The sequence below is a fragment of the Trachurus japonicus genome, chromosome 6 (genome assembly GCF_045865225.1).
Source record: "Trachurus japonicus isolate A0001 chromosome 6, Traja_1.0".
Lineage (NCBI taxonomy): Eukaryota > Metazoa > Chordata > Actinopteri > Carangiformes > Carangidae > Trachurus > Trachurus japonicus.
This window is the reverse complement of record NC_140912.1, coordinates 34,192,052-34,212,623: the sequence shown is the minus strand read 5'-3', so window position 1 is coordinate 34,212,623 and position 20,572 is coordinate 34,192,052. Positions and strand designations below refer to the sequence as shown.

The 20,572-nt window shown below is 41.4% G+C and overlaps 1 protein-coding gene across 1 annotated transcript in view; it reads left to right on the top strand.

The window, feature by feature from the left end:
* LOC146986534 (uncharacterized) overlaps positions 1–20,572 on the top strand; it is a 1,046,957-nt gene that overhangs the window by 698,813 nt on the left and 327,572 nt on the right. The window contains exon 18 of the mRNA XM_085780502.1: positions 13,071–13,244. Within this exon, the coding sequence (XP_085636628.1) occupies positions 13,071–13,244 (174 nt within the window). The remainder of the gene's footprint in view (positions 1–13,070; positions 13,245–20,572) is intronic.

Below are 20,572 nucleotides of genomic sequence, written 5' to 3'. Positions count from 1 at the left end.
CACTCTGGGAGAGGATATTCCTAATCTTAGTGATACTGCGCAGGTGGAAGGCGGTTCAACGGAGCTGAAGGAAAGGTCCTGGTCAAAAATGACAGTTGTACTCGGGGTCAGGGTGAAGCCATTTAGAGTAGCGATCTGATTAGAGAACGTGTCCCTGAGGTGTTTAGGTCCAAACACGATGACCTCAGTTTTATCTGAATTCAGTAGCAAGAAGTTAGAGGACATCCAGGATCTAATGTCTTTCAGACAGTCTTGCAGATTGGTGAGCCGGCTTCTGTCATCTGGCTCCATGGACAAGTAGAGTTGCGTATCATCCGCATAACAGTGAAAATTGATTGAGTGCTTCCGGATTATGTCACTTAATGGGAGCATGTAAAGAATGAAGAGAATTGGCCCTAAAACTGAACCCTGTGGTACACCATATGCAACTCTGTTATACTCTGAATGCTTGTTATTAACATTAACAAATTGAAACCTGTCAGTTAATTATGACTTAAACCATTTAAAGGCAGGTCCTTTAATCCCAATATCATGGTCTTGTCTCTGTAGCAGGATGCTGTGGTCGATGGTGTCAAATGCAGCACTGAGGTCTAAAAGTACAAGTACAGAGACGAGACCTCTGTCTGAAGAAGATCATTAGAGACTTTGACCAGTGCTGTTTAAGTGCTATGGTGTTCTCTGAATCCAAATTGGAAAGCTTCAAAGAGCTCGTTACTGTGCAGATGTTCATGTAGCTGCTCCAGGACAACCTTCTTGAGGATCTTGGAGATGTAAGGGAGGTTGGATATAGGCCTATAGGCCTAAAAATTCCGTCATAATCTATTTTTACCGGTCACTTTATTATTATTTTTAATTATAATAATGGACACACCGCTATGTAGCCTACAGCTTCAGTCTATGAACGTAACTTAACAACAGCTGACTACTGTCGGTCCCTTGGACACCGCAGCTGAATCTTGCTGAATCATTATCGATCGTCATATTTGCACTGACACGACTCCAAGTCAACATTTAATCCACTTATAAAGTTTGGAGTTTTAATACTGCGGGGAAGCTTTCTTTTTTCTCTTGTTTATCATCTACTGTTGTTCCATGTCCAGACCAATAGGTGGCAACAACGCGCCTGCAGGCCCATAGATGCGCAAGCTCACTCCTCACTCAGCCGTTGACGGTGAGGAGTGAGTATATCGTGTAGCTCAACTGGTAGAGCACCTCGCCTTGTTAGCATTAGTCTTTCTCCTGTGTGGGATCGAACTCCCCCATAAGCGTCTAAGTTTGGTTAATGCATTTTCTTTTCCCATCACTATGATCACTCTGTCAAAGTTAACGCAAAATGCTTTTAACGGCACAGTTTTCTTTTTTTTAACGCACGATTAACGCTGTGACATTTGAACCTCCGTAGTTTGGGAAAACAGAGAAGCTGCTTCTCTCCAACGTGACAACACAGACAGGTGTGTGTGTGTTAGTGTTGTCATGATACCAACATTTTGGTACCGGTATCGGTATCTTAGAACTATAACAAATGCATCAGTAAATAATCACTAAATCAGTAAACAGTTACTACTGCTGCAGGATTAAATTTCCATCTATAGTAATCTGAACTCTTCCTAAATGAAAACATCAGTGGTCTGTTGAATATGAATATGAATATCAACTTGTTTTCTTTGCATTATTTGAGGTCTGAAAACACTGCATCTTTTTTTGTTATTTTGACCAGTTGTAATTTTTGGGAGAAATTGTTATCAGTAGTTTATAGAATGAAACACAACACACTTTCTCTCGTGCGCTGGCACACACACACAGATTCACACATAAACACAGGCACGTGGACAGGTGGCGCTGTAACGGTAATAAAATAAAAACACCTTGCTTCATTTGTGGCTCGCTCACTCGCTCGCCTCGGCTCAAATTACAATGCGGTGACTTCACGGGGCGACATCACCGCTTCCGGCAGCGCAAAATGAAAGTACCGGTCCCATCTAAGTGCAGTGTAGTACCGTTTTAAATGCGTCAGTACCCCGGTACCAATTTAGTACCGGTATACCGAACAACCCTAGTGTGTGTCTGCGTGTGTGAGCGGTTACCGCAACGCTCCCGTCCCCCGGATATTTCTGCAGTTGGATTTACATGATCTGGTCTGAGACATGAAACTTCATGGACTGAGGAGCCATCCCACTGCGCTCTGCACGTCACACCGACGATCGTGCATTTGTAGGAGGACGTTGTAGTTGCTGTTGTTGTGGTTGTGCTCGACGTAGAGCTGCCGCTTCGGCTAGCGATTGTCTTTGTTTGTTTGTTTGTTTTTTTCCCCAATCGCCCGTTCATTCAGCCTGGGGAGGGAGATGAGAGGGGGAGGGGGTGTGGCGCCGTCTTATAGTGTTACAGAAAACCTTTCTGCTCATGTTCCTACACTAAAGAACGTGTTCTTCTTATCACCAAACGAGGCTGCTCTCTCTCTGACAGCTGATTTTTAAATACCATGAATGGTAATATATAGCAGGGGTCGGCAACCCTAGGCACGCGTGCCACGGTTGGCACGCTGAGTCATAATCACTGGCACGCTGGCACCTCCACCGCTAAATTTCTCACCGCTATATTCCAGCTCCCGAGTCAGAGTTTTTTTTCCCGGGCTTTCTGCGCATTTATTTTGAAAGGACAGCGGGAGAGAGACAGGGAGGGCGAGAGAGTGAGAGGGGGAATTGACACGCAGCAAAGTGTCCACCAGGCCCGGGTGGAACTGAACCCAGGGTCGCTGCAGTGGGCATACAAGACGCTCGCGGCTCGGCGTATTTAATCAGAGATTCAGTCAAGCGTTTCAGTGACGGTGAGCGACCTGGCGCTGCGTCATTAACACTGCCGCTGAGTCGGGGAAGACGCACCGTTACCGTACCGACGAGCTACGTGTTAGTTTTTAATCTCCTCTCCTTCGCCCTCACGTTCTCACACAGCTGTTCTGTTACCAATAAACCTGGCGATGACGCTGCAACCCAACTACACAGCTGTTAAATGATTGACTGTTTGTCTGTCGCTCACAGTGTCAGGGATTGTCCAGGTCTGTGAAATGTTGTGACTGTTTCATTCTGATGATATTCTGACTGATACACTGTAGTCTCTAACAAACAAACAAAAAAGTTACCGAGTGCTCACAGGTGAGGAGTAGACTCCAGGCAGTTTGTTCAGGTGCTCTTGAAGTTGAAAAATCCAAAGTAAGAAGAACAAAAGCAAAAAAGCTTACTTCAGGCATGTAACGCCACATTATGTAATAATGCCGCATTATGTAATAATGTAATAAATATTCACGTCATTATGTAATAACGCCGCATTTTGTAATAATCTGCCACATTTTGTAATAAAAATCTTGAACGCAATATGTAATAAACTTTGCCGCATTTTGTAATAAGTTGTTACATTTTGCATCACTTATTACATATTACGGGTGTTGCACTTTTTTATGAAGAAAATGTAATAATTTGGTGCATTATGTAATAAACCACCAAAATGGATGTCTTAATTAGAAAAAAACAAACATTAGGACCATCAGAACAACACTGACTTCAAGCATACCAGCATGCATGAATCATGAATTAATTTCTAAAACCAGTAGGACGGTCAAATCTAAATCAAATATAAGTGTATTCATTATAATAGGCTACCACTTTCAGGGCAGGGCATCAAACGTATACATAGGCGCCGATTCCGTGGATGCTCCAGTGCTCTAGCACCCACTGACCAGGTTGAGCACCCTGGGGGGCACGCCACCAGATGCGCATTTCTCCGTGCCGCTCGGCAAGCGCCTCTGCCCCTCAGATATGTGTGTGTGTGTGTGGGAATGTGTATCATGTGTAGCCCGTATGTGTGTGTAGCCTGTGTGAATGTGTGTGTTAATCTCGCTCGCGCTCTGTTAAGATGAATAAACAAATCGCTGCAGAGCGCGAGCCTGGCACAGAGGTGCGCGCTCTGGCGCATCTGGCACAGTCGGTTAAGGGCGCCGAAAGGAAACTGCCTCCGCTCCGCGGCTATTTCGCGTCTGACGTCTATGTTAAGCGCACGTTTTTATTGATATTGTAGCGTCCGACCCAATGTAACTATACAACAACATAATACAAACTTTATCAGACAGCTCTCACTTCTTCCTCTGCTCCACCTCACTCACTCACTCACACGCACACAGGACCCTCACACTCACCTTTCAGTTGTGCAGTATTATTAATAATGATAATGAGTCCCATTGTTACCAAATGTTGAAAAACTGCAATAAAATAATAATTTCCTCCAACTATTATGAGAACAGTCATATGTCTGCCTTTGAACAGGGCCAACATTGATTTGTTTACTTATAGTTTGCTGGAGCTTTTTTTTTTCTTTAATTTTATATGGCCATGTAGGCTACTCCCATACAGTTTTTTGTGACATGTTGACTAAAAGGCATGGTCACGTGACTCTCTGTGTAAAAACATGACATCATAATAAAAGACCATCATACTTTTTACTGGACCTCAATCGACCAAGGGAAAGTGGTATAATCTGATATTTTAGATCGGAGTTTTGAAAAAAGCGTCAAATCCTCCAGCCCTCTCCCTCACGTATTTTACCCGGGCGGCGATGCACCATTCTCGGGGAGCACTCTGGGAGGGTCCCCTCTCTGGTATTCCGGGCCTGGAGCTTTTGGGACTGGTTCTCGTTTTACAGCTGCTGCTTGCAGATGATGATAATATTTCAATAATTTAAATGGATCAGCTGGGCAAATTTTGATGAAATGTTAAATCTGGTGAAAATCAGAGGCAAAATCACTTCCAGCATCATCAGCCCGATGAAATCCCACAGCTCGATCCCCCCCAGCACGGACCAGCTGCGGCTCCGGGGGCGGTGATCCCAGCCGCCCCTGCCGCTGCTGAAGCAGAGCTGGACCCGGCCTGGAGCTCCAGTCGGACCGTGGTCCATGTCATCCCTCCACAGACGAACATGACCCGAGCGTATTATTGTCGGTGGGCAAGGAGGGGGGGGGGGGGGGGGCCGGGGCGGTTACCATCCGTGTGGGACCCGCTGTCGGAGGAGACCGCTCTGCTCAGCGGGGCGGAAGAGCAGCGTGACCCGGGAGACTCTGGTGACAAGAGCCGTCGCCGAATTATTATTGTTTTTTCTAATTAAGACATCCATTTTGGTGGTTTATTACATAATGCACCAAATTATTACATTTTCTTCATAAAAAAGTGCAACACCCGCAATATGTAATAAGTGATGCAAAATGTAACAACTTATTACAAAATGCGGCAAAGTTTATTACATATTGCGTTCAAGATTTTTATTACAAAATGTGGCAGATTATTACAAAATGCGGCGTTATTACATAATGACGTGAAAATGTATTACATAATTACATAATGCGGCATTATTACATAATGCAGCGTTACAAGGCACTCCGACGAGCCAAGGAATTTTTTTTAAAAAGCCTTCATTTTAAATTAGGGCATATCTTCTTATTAAAATATAAGACGCCCAAGGTCCCTCTTGTGAATAACAGGAAAATATCTTCAAAATATGATTAGATGTGGGCTATATAGATTATATTATTTTATCTATCCATATACAAAAACAACATAACTGGGATTTTTATAAAATCCCAGTTTATGCTGTTTTTGTATTTTGTGTCACATTTTATTGTAGTGGCACAATCATTGACAAGAAAATTTCAAACCGGCACTCCATGTCACAAAGGTTGCCGACCCCTGATATATAGGCTACACACAGTATATACGTACATAGTATATATACAGTATATAACAAAAACTGTTGATATATATATATATATATATATATATATATATACATATATATATATATATATATATATATAATGTGTGGCCTCTCTCTATCAAAAATGCCAGGGCGTATTTTTTGTCCCAGTCCGCCACTATGTGTGTGTGTGTGTGTGTGTGTGTGTGTGTGTGTGTGTGTGTGTGTGTGTGTGATTTCATCTTCTTCTTTTATTCTTTATTCAGATTGTATAACTGCAGTTTGTCAGAGATCAGCTGTTCTTCTCTGGTCTCAGCTCTGAAGTCCAACCCCTCCCACCTGAGACTCCTGGAGCTGGAAGGAGGAGACAACAAGCTGAGCTCTTCATCTCTGCAGCAGCTTCATGATCTTGTTGAGAGTCCAGACTTTCGACTGGAGACTCTGGAGTGAGTCTGATCTGTAGCTGTTTCCACAGCTGATGAGACTGTGGGAGTGAAATAAAGTGTAAAGTGCAGCAGGTGAACCTGTCAGGATGTGACATCACATATGACATCACAGACTTCAAAGTGTTCTTCTCTAGGACTCAAGTGTCTAATAATAATAAAGGTTGAATATGTAGAATTACCAGAACAACAACAGAAAAATAATTCCAGCAGTCGATTGCTAGACCGTTGCTAGGTAAAACAGGTCGTTGCTAGGGACGCCGTTCTGATCAGAGGACAGACAGGCGGAGAACTATGCAGGATATTTACCTTATGTTTAATTTTTACCGTCATTAACAGCATAATAAATGACTTGTAGCTTGTTACAGGGACAGTGGAGGCTCTCTGCCTTCCACACCGCTGCTGCTCAGAGCCTCCGCTGTCACTGCTCTCGTCAAGTTGAAAAAAAAAAAAAAAAAAGGAACTCGGTGGCACCGGGAGTCCACGACAGTAAACATGTTTATGACAGATAAGACTACACAAATATACCCATCCTAACATGTATATGATAATCCATTCATCCAATGATTGATTATTAAAAAGGCTTCACTGAAAACAGACGCATATGACCGGGAGGAGGCAGGAAAACAGCGGAGAATTGAGCCACGTGTCGCCTACGGGCAGGTACGAATGTAAACAGAACATGACAGAAAGTCATTGTCAAACCTGTCAAAAAAATTTTAAATAATCAATAATTAAATCTTTGTACCTTTTTTAAAATATTGGCACATTCTTACTGTATTTTAGTTCATCAGGTAATGCATCCGATAACTTCACACCACAAACAGAAATGCACCTGCTTTTCGTAACTGTATTGTAGGGGGGCTGTTTCCAATTTAGTTTGTTTCTGAGGGTGTAACCCCCCTCTCTCTCTCTACACATGGATTGTATGTTGGATGGAAGCAGGTTATTTCTGGATTTGTGCATGACTAACGCTGTTTTCTAGTCTACCAAGTCGATGAATTTAAGTGCTTTTGACTTTTATGAATAGTGAATTGGTATGATCATAAAAACCAACATTATTTACTATTCTTGGCGTTTTTTTTTTTTTTTGATAGCACACAGTATAGATAGACAGGAAAGGGGGAAGCAGAGAGAGGGGGAATGACATGCAGGAAAGGTCTGCCCGACGCGGGATTTGAACCGGGCACGCCTGCATTGAGGACTATAGCCTCTACATGGGGCGGCCGCCTTAACCACTGCACCAGCACCGCCCCGCATTATTTACTATTCTTATTGCTTTTTTTGTACTGTGCATACTGTCTGTAGCGTAGTTTTGCAGGCATTACCCCAAATCTCAACACAGTAGGTTAAATATGGCAGAATCAAGGTGTAGTAAAGGAGGTTCATAGATCTGAAGTTTAGAAGGTGCTTGACTTTGTTCATCACACCGATGCTTCTGGAAATTTTGGATCTGACTTGGTTCACCTGTGGTTTCCAACTGAATTTGTGGTCTATCCTTACTCCTAAAAATGTATTTTCATATACTCTTTCACAGTGCTTTAAGTTTTATCACAGGCGATGGGTTCTCCACCCATCATTGTGTCTTATATGGAAGAGTGAGTTGGTCTTCTCTCACTTCTCGTAGAGAGCAACACTGCCTCTTGTTTATTCATAAAGCATTGATTGGGAAGCTCCCAACCTCCTTGTTGCACTTCAATATACCAAGACCCACCCGCACAGCATCATTTATTAGGTTACAAACTCCATGTAGAAGGAGGAAAGCAAGCTTTTAGTTTCTTAACTGAAACTCCCTAAAACTGAAACGGTTTATTTCAGTAGAGTCCTTCAGGAGTCTTTTAAACTCTGTCGTTCATACTGAATGTACTTGCTTTCCTTGAAGTTGGGACCATAAATTACTGTATATACTGTTCACCTTGTGTCTGCGCAAATGTATTTCTAATTCACTTGACACTTGATGATCATGCTGTGTACTTTGTTTATAAATGTATTTAATTTTGTTTGTTTGCTTGTTTTGGTTGGTCGGTGTTGCTGTTGTATTGTTCTTAACTCTGTAATCAGGGCGTCATTGAAAAAGAGAGGCTTCCCTGAATAAATAAAGGTTTGAAATTGAATGAAATTAAATGAAGTGTCAATCATCAGTGATCCAGTCACAGGTAAAGGTGTTGAGTCAAACAGGAACAATGAGCTTCACCTGTCACTCAAGTACAGGAAGTACTTTTACTCCACTAACTCCTAACTAAATACTTTTACTGTGATACTGTAATTATAGAAACTTTTACTCTGCTCCTATATTATAGTATTCACTGTGATACCTTGTAAGAAGTACTTTTATTGTGATGCTGTATCTACAGAAACTACTCTTTACTGTTGTACTCTAAATACATGAGTTATTTTTACTGTGTTACTGTGAGTACAGGGAGTACTTTTACTTTAGTGCTGTAAATAAAGGATACCTTATGAAGTACAATTACTTTGATTCTGAAAATACTTTTACTCTGGTTCTGTAAATGTGATAAGTATCCACTGTGATACCTTGAAAGAAATACTTTTACTCTTATACTGTTTACAGAAACTACTTTTATTGTTGTGCTATAAATACATCAAGTACTTTTACTTTGGTACTGTAACTAAAGGATACCTTATATAAAGTATTTTAACTCTGATACTCTATCTACAGGAAATACCTTTATTTTTATATTATTACATATGGCTCATTAAGTAGTTTTACTGTGTTACAGTGAAGAACTGTTTACTTTGGTACTATTAATACAGTAAGTCAACGTCGACTCGACTTTCATAACATTATAGAGTCGAAAAATCTGAAGTCATGCAACTACTAACCACACACACAGTTTATCATCCTCTGTGTCTGTGTGTGTGTGTGTGTGTGTATCTGTGTGTGTGTGTGTGTGTCAGAGAGTTGTAGTCAGTGTTTAGTCCAACAGGTATTGATCAGATATTGATTGTATATTGACAGACTGATCTGAGGTCAGCAGCAGCTGATGAATCTGTGCTGACATGTGGATGATGTGTGTAGAAGGCCACATGATGATGATCCACAACAACACAAGGACAAAGTCCCTCTACTCATTTACACACTGATCATTGATCAGGACACATCTGATCAATCATCAATCATTTCATCTTCTTCTTTTATTCTTTATTCAGATTGAAGAGCTGCAGGTTGTCAGAGATCAGCTGTTCTTCTCTGGGCTCAGCTCTGAAGTCCAACCCCTCCCACCTGAGACACCTGGACCTGAGTGAGAACTACCTGCAGGATTCAGGAGTGAAGGGTCTGAGTGGTTTTCTGGAGAGTCCAGACTGTAGACTGGAGACTCTGAGGTCAGACTCTGTTTTATTTCTGTGCTCAGATGAATGTGATGTGAAAGTTGTGTTGATACTGAGCTGCAGACATGAGGCTGATATTCTACTGATCCACACTGAGGCTGTAGGACAGGGTAGGCAGGCACTCACAGACCAAGACCAGGGCTGTGGGGGGTCGGCACCTCAGACAGCTCATCACACAACAACCTCACAACAAACACATTCATGCACAATGGTTCACACAGATCCAAGTCTTAAACATGTGCAACACCTTTTCCCCACAATCCATGCCGTCCTGACATCAGCTGTTATTAACACACAACTCAGATCAATAACAGGATCACATGTTGGAGCACCGCTCACATCACACAACAAACCTTTAACACAATCCACACTCAGACCTGAGCAACAAGGATGTTAACTGTACACAACAAGCTGTTATTACAAGGTTTACAACAGAGAAGACACACAACCTGGGCTGTGTGTGTGTGTGTGTGTGTGTGTGTGTGTGTGTGTGTGTGTGTGTGTGTGTGTGTGTGTGTGTGTGTGTGTGTGTGTGTGTGTGTGTGTGTGTGTAAAAGTGTCTAAGTGTCAGTAGGTTAAAACTTGCTAACTGCTTGAAACAACAGCTGAGTGGCTGAATGAAACTAATCCGTCACCCTAATTGATTTAAATTGTCTTCTGTTGCTGATGCACGGCCTTGGTAAACTTGGTTATTAATGTTATTCTAGTTGAGGATGTGGATGATCATGAGGGAGGGAGTAGTGGTGCAACAGATCAGTGTTTTTTTTTTTTAATCAATTTTTAATTTTGTTTTATTTCATTCCAATTCCATTTATCCATTCCCCTTGACCCCACCCTTTTCCCGGGGGTAACATTAGATTAATAATAATTATTATTATTATCAACAGTACATAGCAGACATATTCATAAGACAGAGAAAAAACAAAACAAAACAAAAAGACAACAAAAACAACACACAAGCCCATCAAAACAACGCTTTGACTTTCTAGGTTGTGTACAGCTTCTACCTTTGCCTTTTGGGAACGAGCACTGGAAACAGATCAGTGTTGATCCTTGATCGCTCTCCACGGATCGGCACGCAAGTGTTCCACAGGTCGTTGATGAAAAGAAAGTTGTGAAGGTAGCGCAAAAAAAAAAAAACTCTGCTCGTATAGGCAGCTTTATGTCGCGCACAACAACAAACAATAACAACCAATCAACCAGAATCAAAAACAAAAACTGTGACTGAGCAGGACTGTGATGTAAGTAACTCTAAAAACGACTTTCTGGTAAAAAGAGATTCACTTCCTGTGCTTTTATTTTGGCGATCCGGCGCCGGAAGTAACAAGCTCCCGTATCGTTGTTTTCTTTACGTTTCTCAAAGCAGACGGCAAACTGTGCAGTGAGGCATGATAATTCTGCTCCTAAAGGGTTCTACATAAAATGGTTAAGCACCCAGCTGGAATTGGGAACAAGGTATTGTGTAAACAACATGTTTTATGTCCGGCTATGTGTGATATGTTTGATTTAATGTGGGGGAAAATGCTAATTGTCATACGCTAATAGCGATGCTAATGTTAGCCTCTGTGTAGTGTGCATATGTTTGGCCTCATGGTGGTGATGTTGAGCTAACAATAGTCTTTGAATCTGTTATGTGTCTATGGCAAACGTTTTATTGTCATTATCTCATGTAAAATGTTGATTAAGGTTCATATATATTGTCATAAGGCATATTTTGGTGAAAATCATTCACAAAGGTTATTTTATTTACTTCATAACGGGGTGTTCTCACCAAACGCGATGACGCTTCATCGCGCGTCGAGATTACATGTAAAGTCAATGCAAACACGCGATTAGTCGCGTCATCGCGCCGGGCGATGTGATGGACGCGATAGCGCGGCGCGATGGACGCGTTGGCCGCGAAAAATCGCCTCCATCGCGTCGCCCGGCGCGATGACGCTTCATCGCTCGAGTTCAAATAATTGAACTTTTGCGGCGAATTCGCGTGAAGACGCGCCGCGACAGCCTATCAGCTTTGAGATCGTCACCAACGTGCTGACGTACGGACGTACTGGTGTTCCCTTGGCAGCTTAGTCAGAGCGAGTCTATTGACAATATTAGAAGTTTTCTGGTTTAGTTTAGTTTATTATTCAGATCCCCATTAGCTGCTGCAAAGCCACAGCTCTTCACTGTTGCTTTTCCGGTGCTGTTACAAACGTTTCTGATTTGGAGATTCGGACCTGAAAGCCCGTTATCACTGCTGTTTTCAACCAGCGGGCGCTGCGAGCCGGCCGCCCCGTCCCAAAGCACTCAACAGGCGGTCAGTCACACAGTAGTTCACGGAGCCGTCTCCTCCTCCTCCTCCTGCAGCCAGAGACCCACACCGCTGTTCCTCTCCCATCTACAGGGACAGGAACAGTGCAGCGACGGTGGTTATCTCAGCCAGAGAATGAAATAGTGGGAGAAATGTTGTTGTTTGGGCGGGCTCGTCGCGCGACGCGATGCCGCGACGAGGCGTTTTTTTGCATATTGAACCAGCGTCAAAACTGGAGCGTCTAGCGCGACGCGATTTCATTTGACGCGCGATTCAATCGCGTTCATCGCGTTTGGTGGGAACACACCGTAAGAGCTCATTTTATTTCATTTATCTGTTCTTTAGCTCTTACGGTGTTGAAAGAAGAACGGATATGAGTGAAAGGAAAAGGAGAATTATGTTCAAATAAGGATGACGGCTGAACATAAATAAAGGCTTCTTGAAAACATCAAGCTTCACCATTGTCTGGCTGTGGTTCGCTACATGTGATGGTGATTGGCTTACAGACCTTTGCTTGTGTCGTTTTCCTCCCTAACACACAGTAGCTCCAGTATTTTCTTTTCACTTCTATAGGAGTGTATGTTACAAAAAAACTGATTTACAACTGGTTGTTTATTTACCTGCTGTTCTGTACTGATTTCTATCAACCAGTCAGTGGATACAGATTGTTGCAAAGCGTTTCCCTCCTCCTGTGATTTTAGTTATGACAGGAAAAATATGAACGACGTCATCAGCGACTAGTCGACGTTGACTCAACTTTCATAACATTAGAGTCGACTTTAAAAAATCTGAAGTCATGCAACTACTAACCACACACACACACGATGACGTCATAATGTAACATTTTCAGACCCACACACAGTTTATCATCCTGTGTGTGTGTGTGTGTGTGTGTGTCTGTGTCTGTGTCTGTGTGTGTGTGTGTGTGTGTGTGTGTGTGTGTGTGTGTGTGTGTGTGTGTGTGTGTGTGTCTTTGATCCAGTTCAGTCCTGAATCAGAGAGTTGTAGTCAGTGTTTAGTCCAACAGGTATTGATCAGATATTGATTGTATATTGACAGACTGATCTGAGGTCAGCAGCAGCTGATGAATCTGTGCTGACATGTGGATGATGTGTGTAGAAGGCCACATGATGATGATCCACAACAACACAAGGACAAAGTCCCTCTACTCATTTACACACTGATCATTGATCAGGACACATCTGATCAATCATCAATCATTTCATCTTCTTCTTTTATTCTTTATTCAGATTGAGGACCTGCAGTTTGTCAAAGATCAGCTGTTCTTCTCTGGGCTCAGCTCTGAAGTCCAACCCCTCCCACCTGAGACACCTGGACCTGAGCAACAACAAGCTGCAGGATTCAGGAGTGAAGGGTCTGAGTGGTTTTCTGGAGAGTCCAGACTGTAGACTGGAGACTCTGAGGTCAGACTCTGTTTTATTTCTGTGCTCAGATGAATGTGATGTGAAAGTTGTGTTGATACTGAGCTGCAGACATGAGGCTGATATTCTACTGATCCACACTGAGGCTGTAGGACAGGGTAGGCAGGCGCTCACAGACCAAGACCAGGGCTGTGGGGGGTCGGCACCTCAGACAGCTCATCACACAACAACCTCACAACAAACACATTCATACACAATGGTTCACACAGATCCAAGTCTTAACTCATTGAGTGCCAACCACGTAATTTCTCGTTTTTCGTTCCCATGCGTTGAGTGCCAAAAACGAAATTTTTCGTTTTTTGCTTTTTTTTAAAATTATGAAAATAGACACTATAATACACATTATATGTAAATTTGGGGACTCTACGACGAGGAGAACTGAAATAGATGACGATCAAAGTCACATGACAGCTCATGATCTGGAAGTTTTTATCATAACTCAGCTTCTGCAAACGGAGTTCTGCATGCAGATGCAGCGCAGCTGCGCCGCAGCTGCTCTGCTCTCACCCGCGAGGCTGCAGCAGCTGGGAGCTGAACCAGGAAGCTCTCAGCCGACAGTCCCGCCCGGTCTTCATCTGGAGCAACACCGTGTCCTCCCCAAAGTCCTCCCGCGGTAAAATCTGATGGTCTCTGGGTCAAAGCAGACCGGCACCACCGACCCGTACCACAGAAGGACCACGACCACCGGCGGGACCGGTGTTCGCGAGCCGCTGTGGCCGGCAGAGCCTCACGTTCCGCGGCGAGAGGCTGTGACACGGCACGGTGCGTCTGTGTTATTGTTGTTTAGTGGCGCCCCCCCGCCCCCGATGGTGGTTTTGTGAATAGAACAACAATTGTTGTGTATATTTATCTTATACGAGCCCTTTGATCCAGAAATGCGAGTGTCAGAAGAGCGACAGGCACAAACAGCGCACCTTTCATAAAAGACGCTCTATCTCCTTTTCTAGAAAAAAAGGAGGGATTTTGGTGAAACCCAGCCATGTTTAGCTTGACTTTTCTCAGGAACGGAGGCACGTAGAAACAAACGGTTTGTGGCCATTTGAAGGATAAAGTTAAACCTTTCAAATGAGCCACAGTATGTGTTGGTGGCAATAATATAGAATACACTATGGCTCTAAAATAAAAAGTCAAATATGGTCTAATTTGCCGGTACACTTGACTAAAACTTTGGAAAGGAGCGCGGCACTCAATGAGTTAAACATGTGCAACACCTTTTCCCCACAATCCATGCCGTCCTGACATCAGCTGTTATTAACACACAACTCGGATCAATAACAGGATCACATGTTGGAGCACCGCTCACATCACACAACAAACCTTTAACACAATCCACACTCACACCTGAGACTGAAGTCAAGCCAGCCCACACGTTGTTTTAAGGTGCGCGGATATACGGCACATTACCGCAAGAGCGAGAAAGTGCCCGTAAAATGAAAAAAGCAATGACCCCGAAACGTCTGATGTGGCATTTCAAAATAAAAGCCGGCCTTTCAAAATAAAAGCCTTGAACACTGCATTAATTAAAAAAACCTGCTAGTTATTACTGTACCATTCCACTTCAGACTGATAGTACACGACCTGAAGATGATACCCAGAAAAAATCAGACCAATCTGATGTGGAATTTCAGAATAAAAGCCCTCTAAACTTTAATATTTTAAAATATTTTGTGTACATTTACAGTATCATTAAAAGAAAACTGCTAGTTATTACTGTACCATTCCACTTCAGACTGATAGTACACGACCTGAAGATGATACCCAGAAAAAATCAGACCAATCTGATGTGGAATTTCAGAATAAAAGCCCTCTAAACTTTAATATTTTAAAATATTTTGTGTACATTTACAGTATCATTAAAAGAAAACTGCTAGTTATTACTGTACCATTCCACTTCAGACTGAAAGTACTCGACCTGAAGATGACATCCAGAAAAAATCAGACCAATCTGATGTGGAAATTCAGAATAAAAGCCCTCTGAACTTTGATATTTTGAAGTATTTGTGTACATTTACAGTATCATTAAAAGAAAACTGCTAGTTATTACTGTACCATTCCACTTCAGACTGATAATACTCGACCTGAAGATGACATCCAGCAAAAATCAGACCAATCTGATGTGGAATTTCAGAATAAAAGCCCTCTGAACTTTAATATTTTTAAGTGATTTGTGTACATTTACAGTATCATTTAAATTCCACATCAGATCGCCCTGATTTTTTTCTGGGTGTCATCCTGAGGTCGAGTACTATCAATCTGAAGTTGAATGGTACAGTAATAACTAGCAGATTTTTTTTGTTTTTTTTTAAATGATACTGTAAATGTACACAAAAATATCAAAGTTCAGAGGGCTTTTATTCTGAAATTCAACATCAGATTGGTCTGATTTTTTCTGGGTATCATCTTCAGGTCGTGTACTATCAGTCTGAAGTGGAATGGTACAGTAATAACTAGCAGTTTAAAAAAAAGATACTGTAAATGTACACAAAATACTTAAAAATATGCAAGTTCAGAGGGCTTTTATTCTGAAATTCCACATCAGATTGCTCTGATTTTTTCTGGGTGTCATCTTCAGGTCGAGTACTATCAGTCTGAAGTGGAATGGTACAGTAATAACTAGCAGTTTTTAAGAATTTATACTGTAAATGTACACAAAATATTTCAAAATATTAAAGTTTAGAAGGCTTTTATTCTGAAATTCCACATCAGATTGCTCTGATTTTTTCTGGGTGTCATCCTCAGGTCGAGTACTATCAGTCTGAAGTGGAATGGTACAGTAATAACTAGCAGTTTTTTTTTAATTATACTGTAAATATACACCAAAATATCAAAGTTCAGAGGGCTTTTATTCTGAAATTCCACATCAGATTGGTCTGATTTTTCTGGGTATCATCTTCAGGTCGAGTACTATCAGTCTGAAGTGGAATGGTACAGTAATAACTAGCAGTTTTTTTTAAATTATACTGTAAATGTACACAAAATATTTCAAAATATTAAAGTTCAGAGGGCTTTTATTCTGAAATTCCACATCAGATTGGTCTGATTTTTTCTGGATGTCATCTTCAGGTCGAGTACTTTCAGTCTGAAGTGGAATGGTACAGTAATAACTAGCAGTTTTTAAAAATTTATACTGCAAATGTACACAAAATATTTAAAAGTATTAAAGTTTAGAGGGCTTTTATTCTGAAATTCCACATCAGATTGGTCTGATTTTTTCTGGGTATCATCTTCAGGTCGAGTACTATCAGTCTGAAGTGGAATGGTACAGTAATAACTAGCAGTTTTTTTTTAATTATACTGTAAATGTACACCAAAATATCAAAGTTCAGAGGGCTTTTATTCTGAAATTCCACATCAGATTGGTCTGATTTTTTCTGGGTGTCATCTTCAGGTCGAGTACTATCAGTCTGAAGTTGAATGGTACAGTAATAACTAGCAGTTTTTAAAAAATGATACTGTAAATGTACACAAAATACTTCAAAATATGCAAGTTCAGAGGGCTTTTATTTTGAAATTCCACATCAGATTGGTCTGATTTTTTCTGGATGTGATCTTCCGGTCGAGTACTATCAGTCTGAAGTGGAATGGTACAGTAATAACTAGCAGTTTTTAAAAAATTATACTGTAAATATACACAAAATACTTCAAAATATTAAAGTTAGGGGCTTTTATTCTGAAATTCCACATCAGATTGGTCTGATTTTTTCTGGATGTCATCTTCAGGTCGAGTACTTTTCAGTCTGAAGTGGAATGGTACAGTAATAACTAGCAGTTTTCTTTTAATGATACTGTAAATGTACACAAATACTTCAAAATATCAAAGTTAGGGGCTTTTATTCTGAAATTCTAGATCAGATTGGTCTGATTTTTTCTGGGTGTCATCCTGAGGTCGAGTACTATCAGTCTGAAGTGGAATGGTACAGTAATAACTAGCAGTTTTTAACAAATGATAATGTAAATGTACACAAAAATATGCAAGTTCAGAGGGCTTTTATTCTGAAATTCCACATCAGGTTGGTCTGATTTTTTCTGGGTATCATCTTCAGGTCGAGTACAATCAGTCTGAATTGGAATGGTACAGTAATAACTAGCAGTTTTTCTTAAAATAATACTGTAAATGTACACAAATGCAGTGTTAAAGGCTTTTATTTTGAAAGGCCGGCTCTTATTTTGAAATGCAACATCAGACGTTTCGGGGGTGTTGCTTTCATTTTACGGGCACTTTCTCGCTCTTGCCGTAATGTGCCGTATATGCGCGCACCTTAAAACAACGTGTGGGCTGGCTTGACTTCAGTGACCTGAGCAACAAGGATGTTAACTGTACACAACAAGCTGTTATTACAAGGTTTACAACAGAGAAGACACACAACCTGGGCTGTGTGTGTGTGTGTGTCTAAGTGTCAGAGAGAGAGTAGGTTACAACTTGCTAACTGTTAGCCACCATAGCTCAGGCGTTGGTCTCCCGTCAGATAAAAGCTGCTGTTGTTCTTCAGATGAAAGCTCATTAAGGTGTTCACCTCTCCAGTGGAGCATCACTGCAGTTGAATTAGCTGCTAAACTGCTGGAGGCTAAAAAGCCAGGGGACACGTCTGTGTGTTGACCATTCACCAAGGCAACGTGAACAGAAGTGCAGCTCAGACATGGAGCAGTTAAGTGAAGAGGCAGCGTAGCGTTGTGCCTCTTCACCTCCATGTGAACTCTCTGTGGGAACTTACTGCACATGTGCAAACAGCCACATACACACCGTACTGACAGAAGAGGCAGAGCAGCTCTGGGCCTTTGCTCTGTAATACTACACATGGCTGAGTGGTTTGTGCAGCTGCTGCCTGGACAGAAGCTAGCTCTGTTTACTGGCTTTTATTAGACCATGAAAATCACCACATTCTGACACATTGAACTTGTAGTAAAGTTATCTGAAAGTCCAAAAGAATCCAACTTTAGATGAAGTGAATAAATCAAAGCCTGACTGCACCTCACTGGTTTTTTAGTCCAGTCTCTGTTTCTCTTCATGTTTCACCTCCACTACAGAAACACATGTGATGTATCAGACAATAACTGATCTATAATCAATAGCTGCTGGCTCCACCTCTTTCCTGAGGCTCTGTGATGTTTATAGTGAAACATTCAAAGCCAACATCCCATAATAAGCAGGTGTGTTTCAGGTTTTTCTGTCTCTGAGCTTCATTCAACATGTTTCTACACGTTAGTTGTCATGGTAACAGAGTTCAGCCTCACATGTTTGTTGTCTTGAGCATGGTCAGTAAATCTCTGATCAATGTGGCTGCACAACATGAGTTTGTCTGGATGGAGCCACAGGTGGAGCTGACAGGTGAAGAGGCGGAGTCACTGCGTCTGTGTTGAAGCAGCAGCAGCTTCTCATGAATATTAATGAGCTGTTTTCTCTCTATGTGACTGTTTAACCTGCTTCCTGTTGCTTCAGCTGTTGGACTTTGATTTTCTAAACTTGTTCTTTCTGAAGCTTCTTCAGCTCTGAACAGATGATGAGACACTGAACGCTGTCAACAAGGAGCTTTGTCCTCAACTCACTGCTTTTATTCTTCATTCAGATTGAGGGGCTGCAGTTTGTCAGAGATCAGCTGTTCTTCTCTGGTCTCAGCTCTGAAGTCCAACCCCTCCCACCTGAGAGAACTGGAGCTGAGCAACAACTACCTTCATGATTCAGGAGTGAAGCATCTGAGTGGTTTTCTGGAGAGTCCAGACTGTAGACTGGAGACTCTGAGGTCAGTTCACTGACTGTTACTGTTGTAGATCTTAGATCTTTGATCCACAACTGAACCTGATTGATCTTCACTCAGAACTTGAATCATTGACTTTGATGTCATGAATGAAGGACGTTTGAAATAGTTGTTGTCTCATGTTTCCACTTGTTCTTCTCTCACACTGACAATGACTCTTCACTTTCAGCTCATTTCACTCAGTCTGATCAATAATCAATGATCTGATCACTGCAGCTGTGTGTGTGTGTGTGTGTGTGTGTGTGTGTGTGTGTGTGTGTGTGTGTGTGTGTGTGTGTGTGTGTGTGTGTGTGTGTGTGTGTGTGTGTGTGTGTGATCTTCATTTAATCCTCTTCTTTTATTCTTTATTCAGATTGAGGGACTGCAGTTTGTCAGACATCAGTTGTTCTTCTCTGGTCTCAGCTCTGAAGTCCAACCCCTCCCACCTGAGACACCTGCAGCTGAAAGGAGGAGACAACATCCTGAGCTCTTCATCTCTGCAGCAGCTTCGTGATCTTGTGAAGAGTCCAGACTTTCGACTGGAGACTCTGCAGTGAGTCTGATCTGTAGCTGTTTCCACAGCTGATGAGACTGTGGGAGTGAAATAAAGTGTAAAGTGCAGCAGGTGAACCTGTCAGGATGTGACATCATCACGTATGACATCATCTATGACATCACAGACTCAGAAAACGCTGCAGCAGCTTCAATGTGTCAATCATCAGTGATCCAGTCACAGGTAAAGGTGTTGAGTCAAACAGGAACAATGAGCTTCACCTGTCACTCAAGTACAGGAAGTACTTTTACTCAACTAACTCCTAACTAAACACTTTTACTGTGATACTGTAATTATAGAAACTTTTACTCTGCTCTTATATTATAGTATTCACTGTGATACCTTGTAAGAAGTACTTTTACTCTGATGCTGTCTACAGAAACTACCTTTATTGTTGTGCTGTAAATACATTAAGTATTTTTACTGTGTTACTGTTAGTAGCCTACTGCCACATCCACTTGTCGTGCACAACAAAACACAGCAAAAGACCAAAATACATGTTTTATTACGAATTTCTTCTTTTCGCCCTCAGTCTTATTAAACAGAAAGATGCCATTTAATTAAACTATTTAGTATTATTGATAAGTAGGATTTACAAAAGAAACCCTAGCCTTTATTTTATAACTTAACACACATATGTACATAATTTCCTGTACGTTTTTTTTTCTTATTTATTCAATATTTGCTCTTTCAAGACTCAACATGTAGTCATAACACATCAGAATATCATTGCAGAGCAGCTAAAACAACAACAACCACAACATGAAAAGATAAATATTATTTAGGTGTCAGGCTCAGTTACATTTCAAAATGAAAGTGTTTATTTTCGCAAATTACAATAAAAGGATGTTTTTTTCATGGTTTTACAGTGAATGTGTTGTCGAACAAGAGATTATGAATAAATGCAAGAACTGTCAGGTTTAGTTTTTTAATCACACGTAAAAAAAACTCTGGAGTGATATTTGTAATTTTGTTGCTATCAATGTTGATTTTATTTTGTTTTGGAGGAATGTACTACTGTTTGG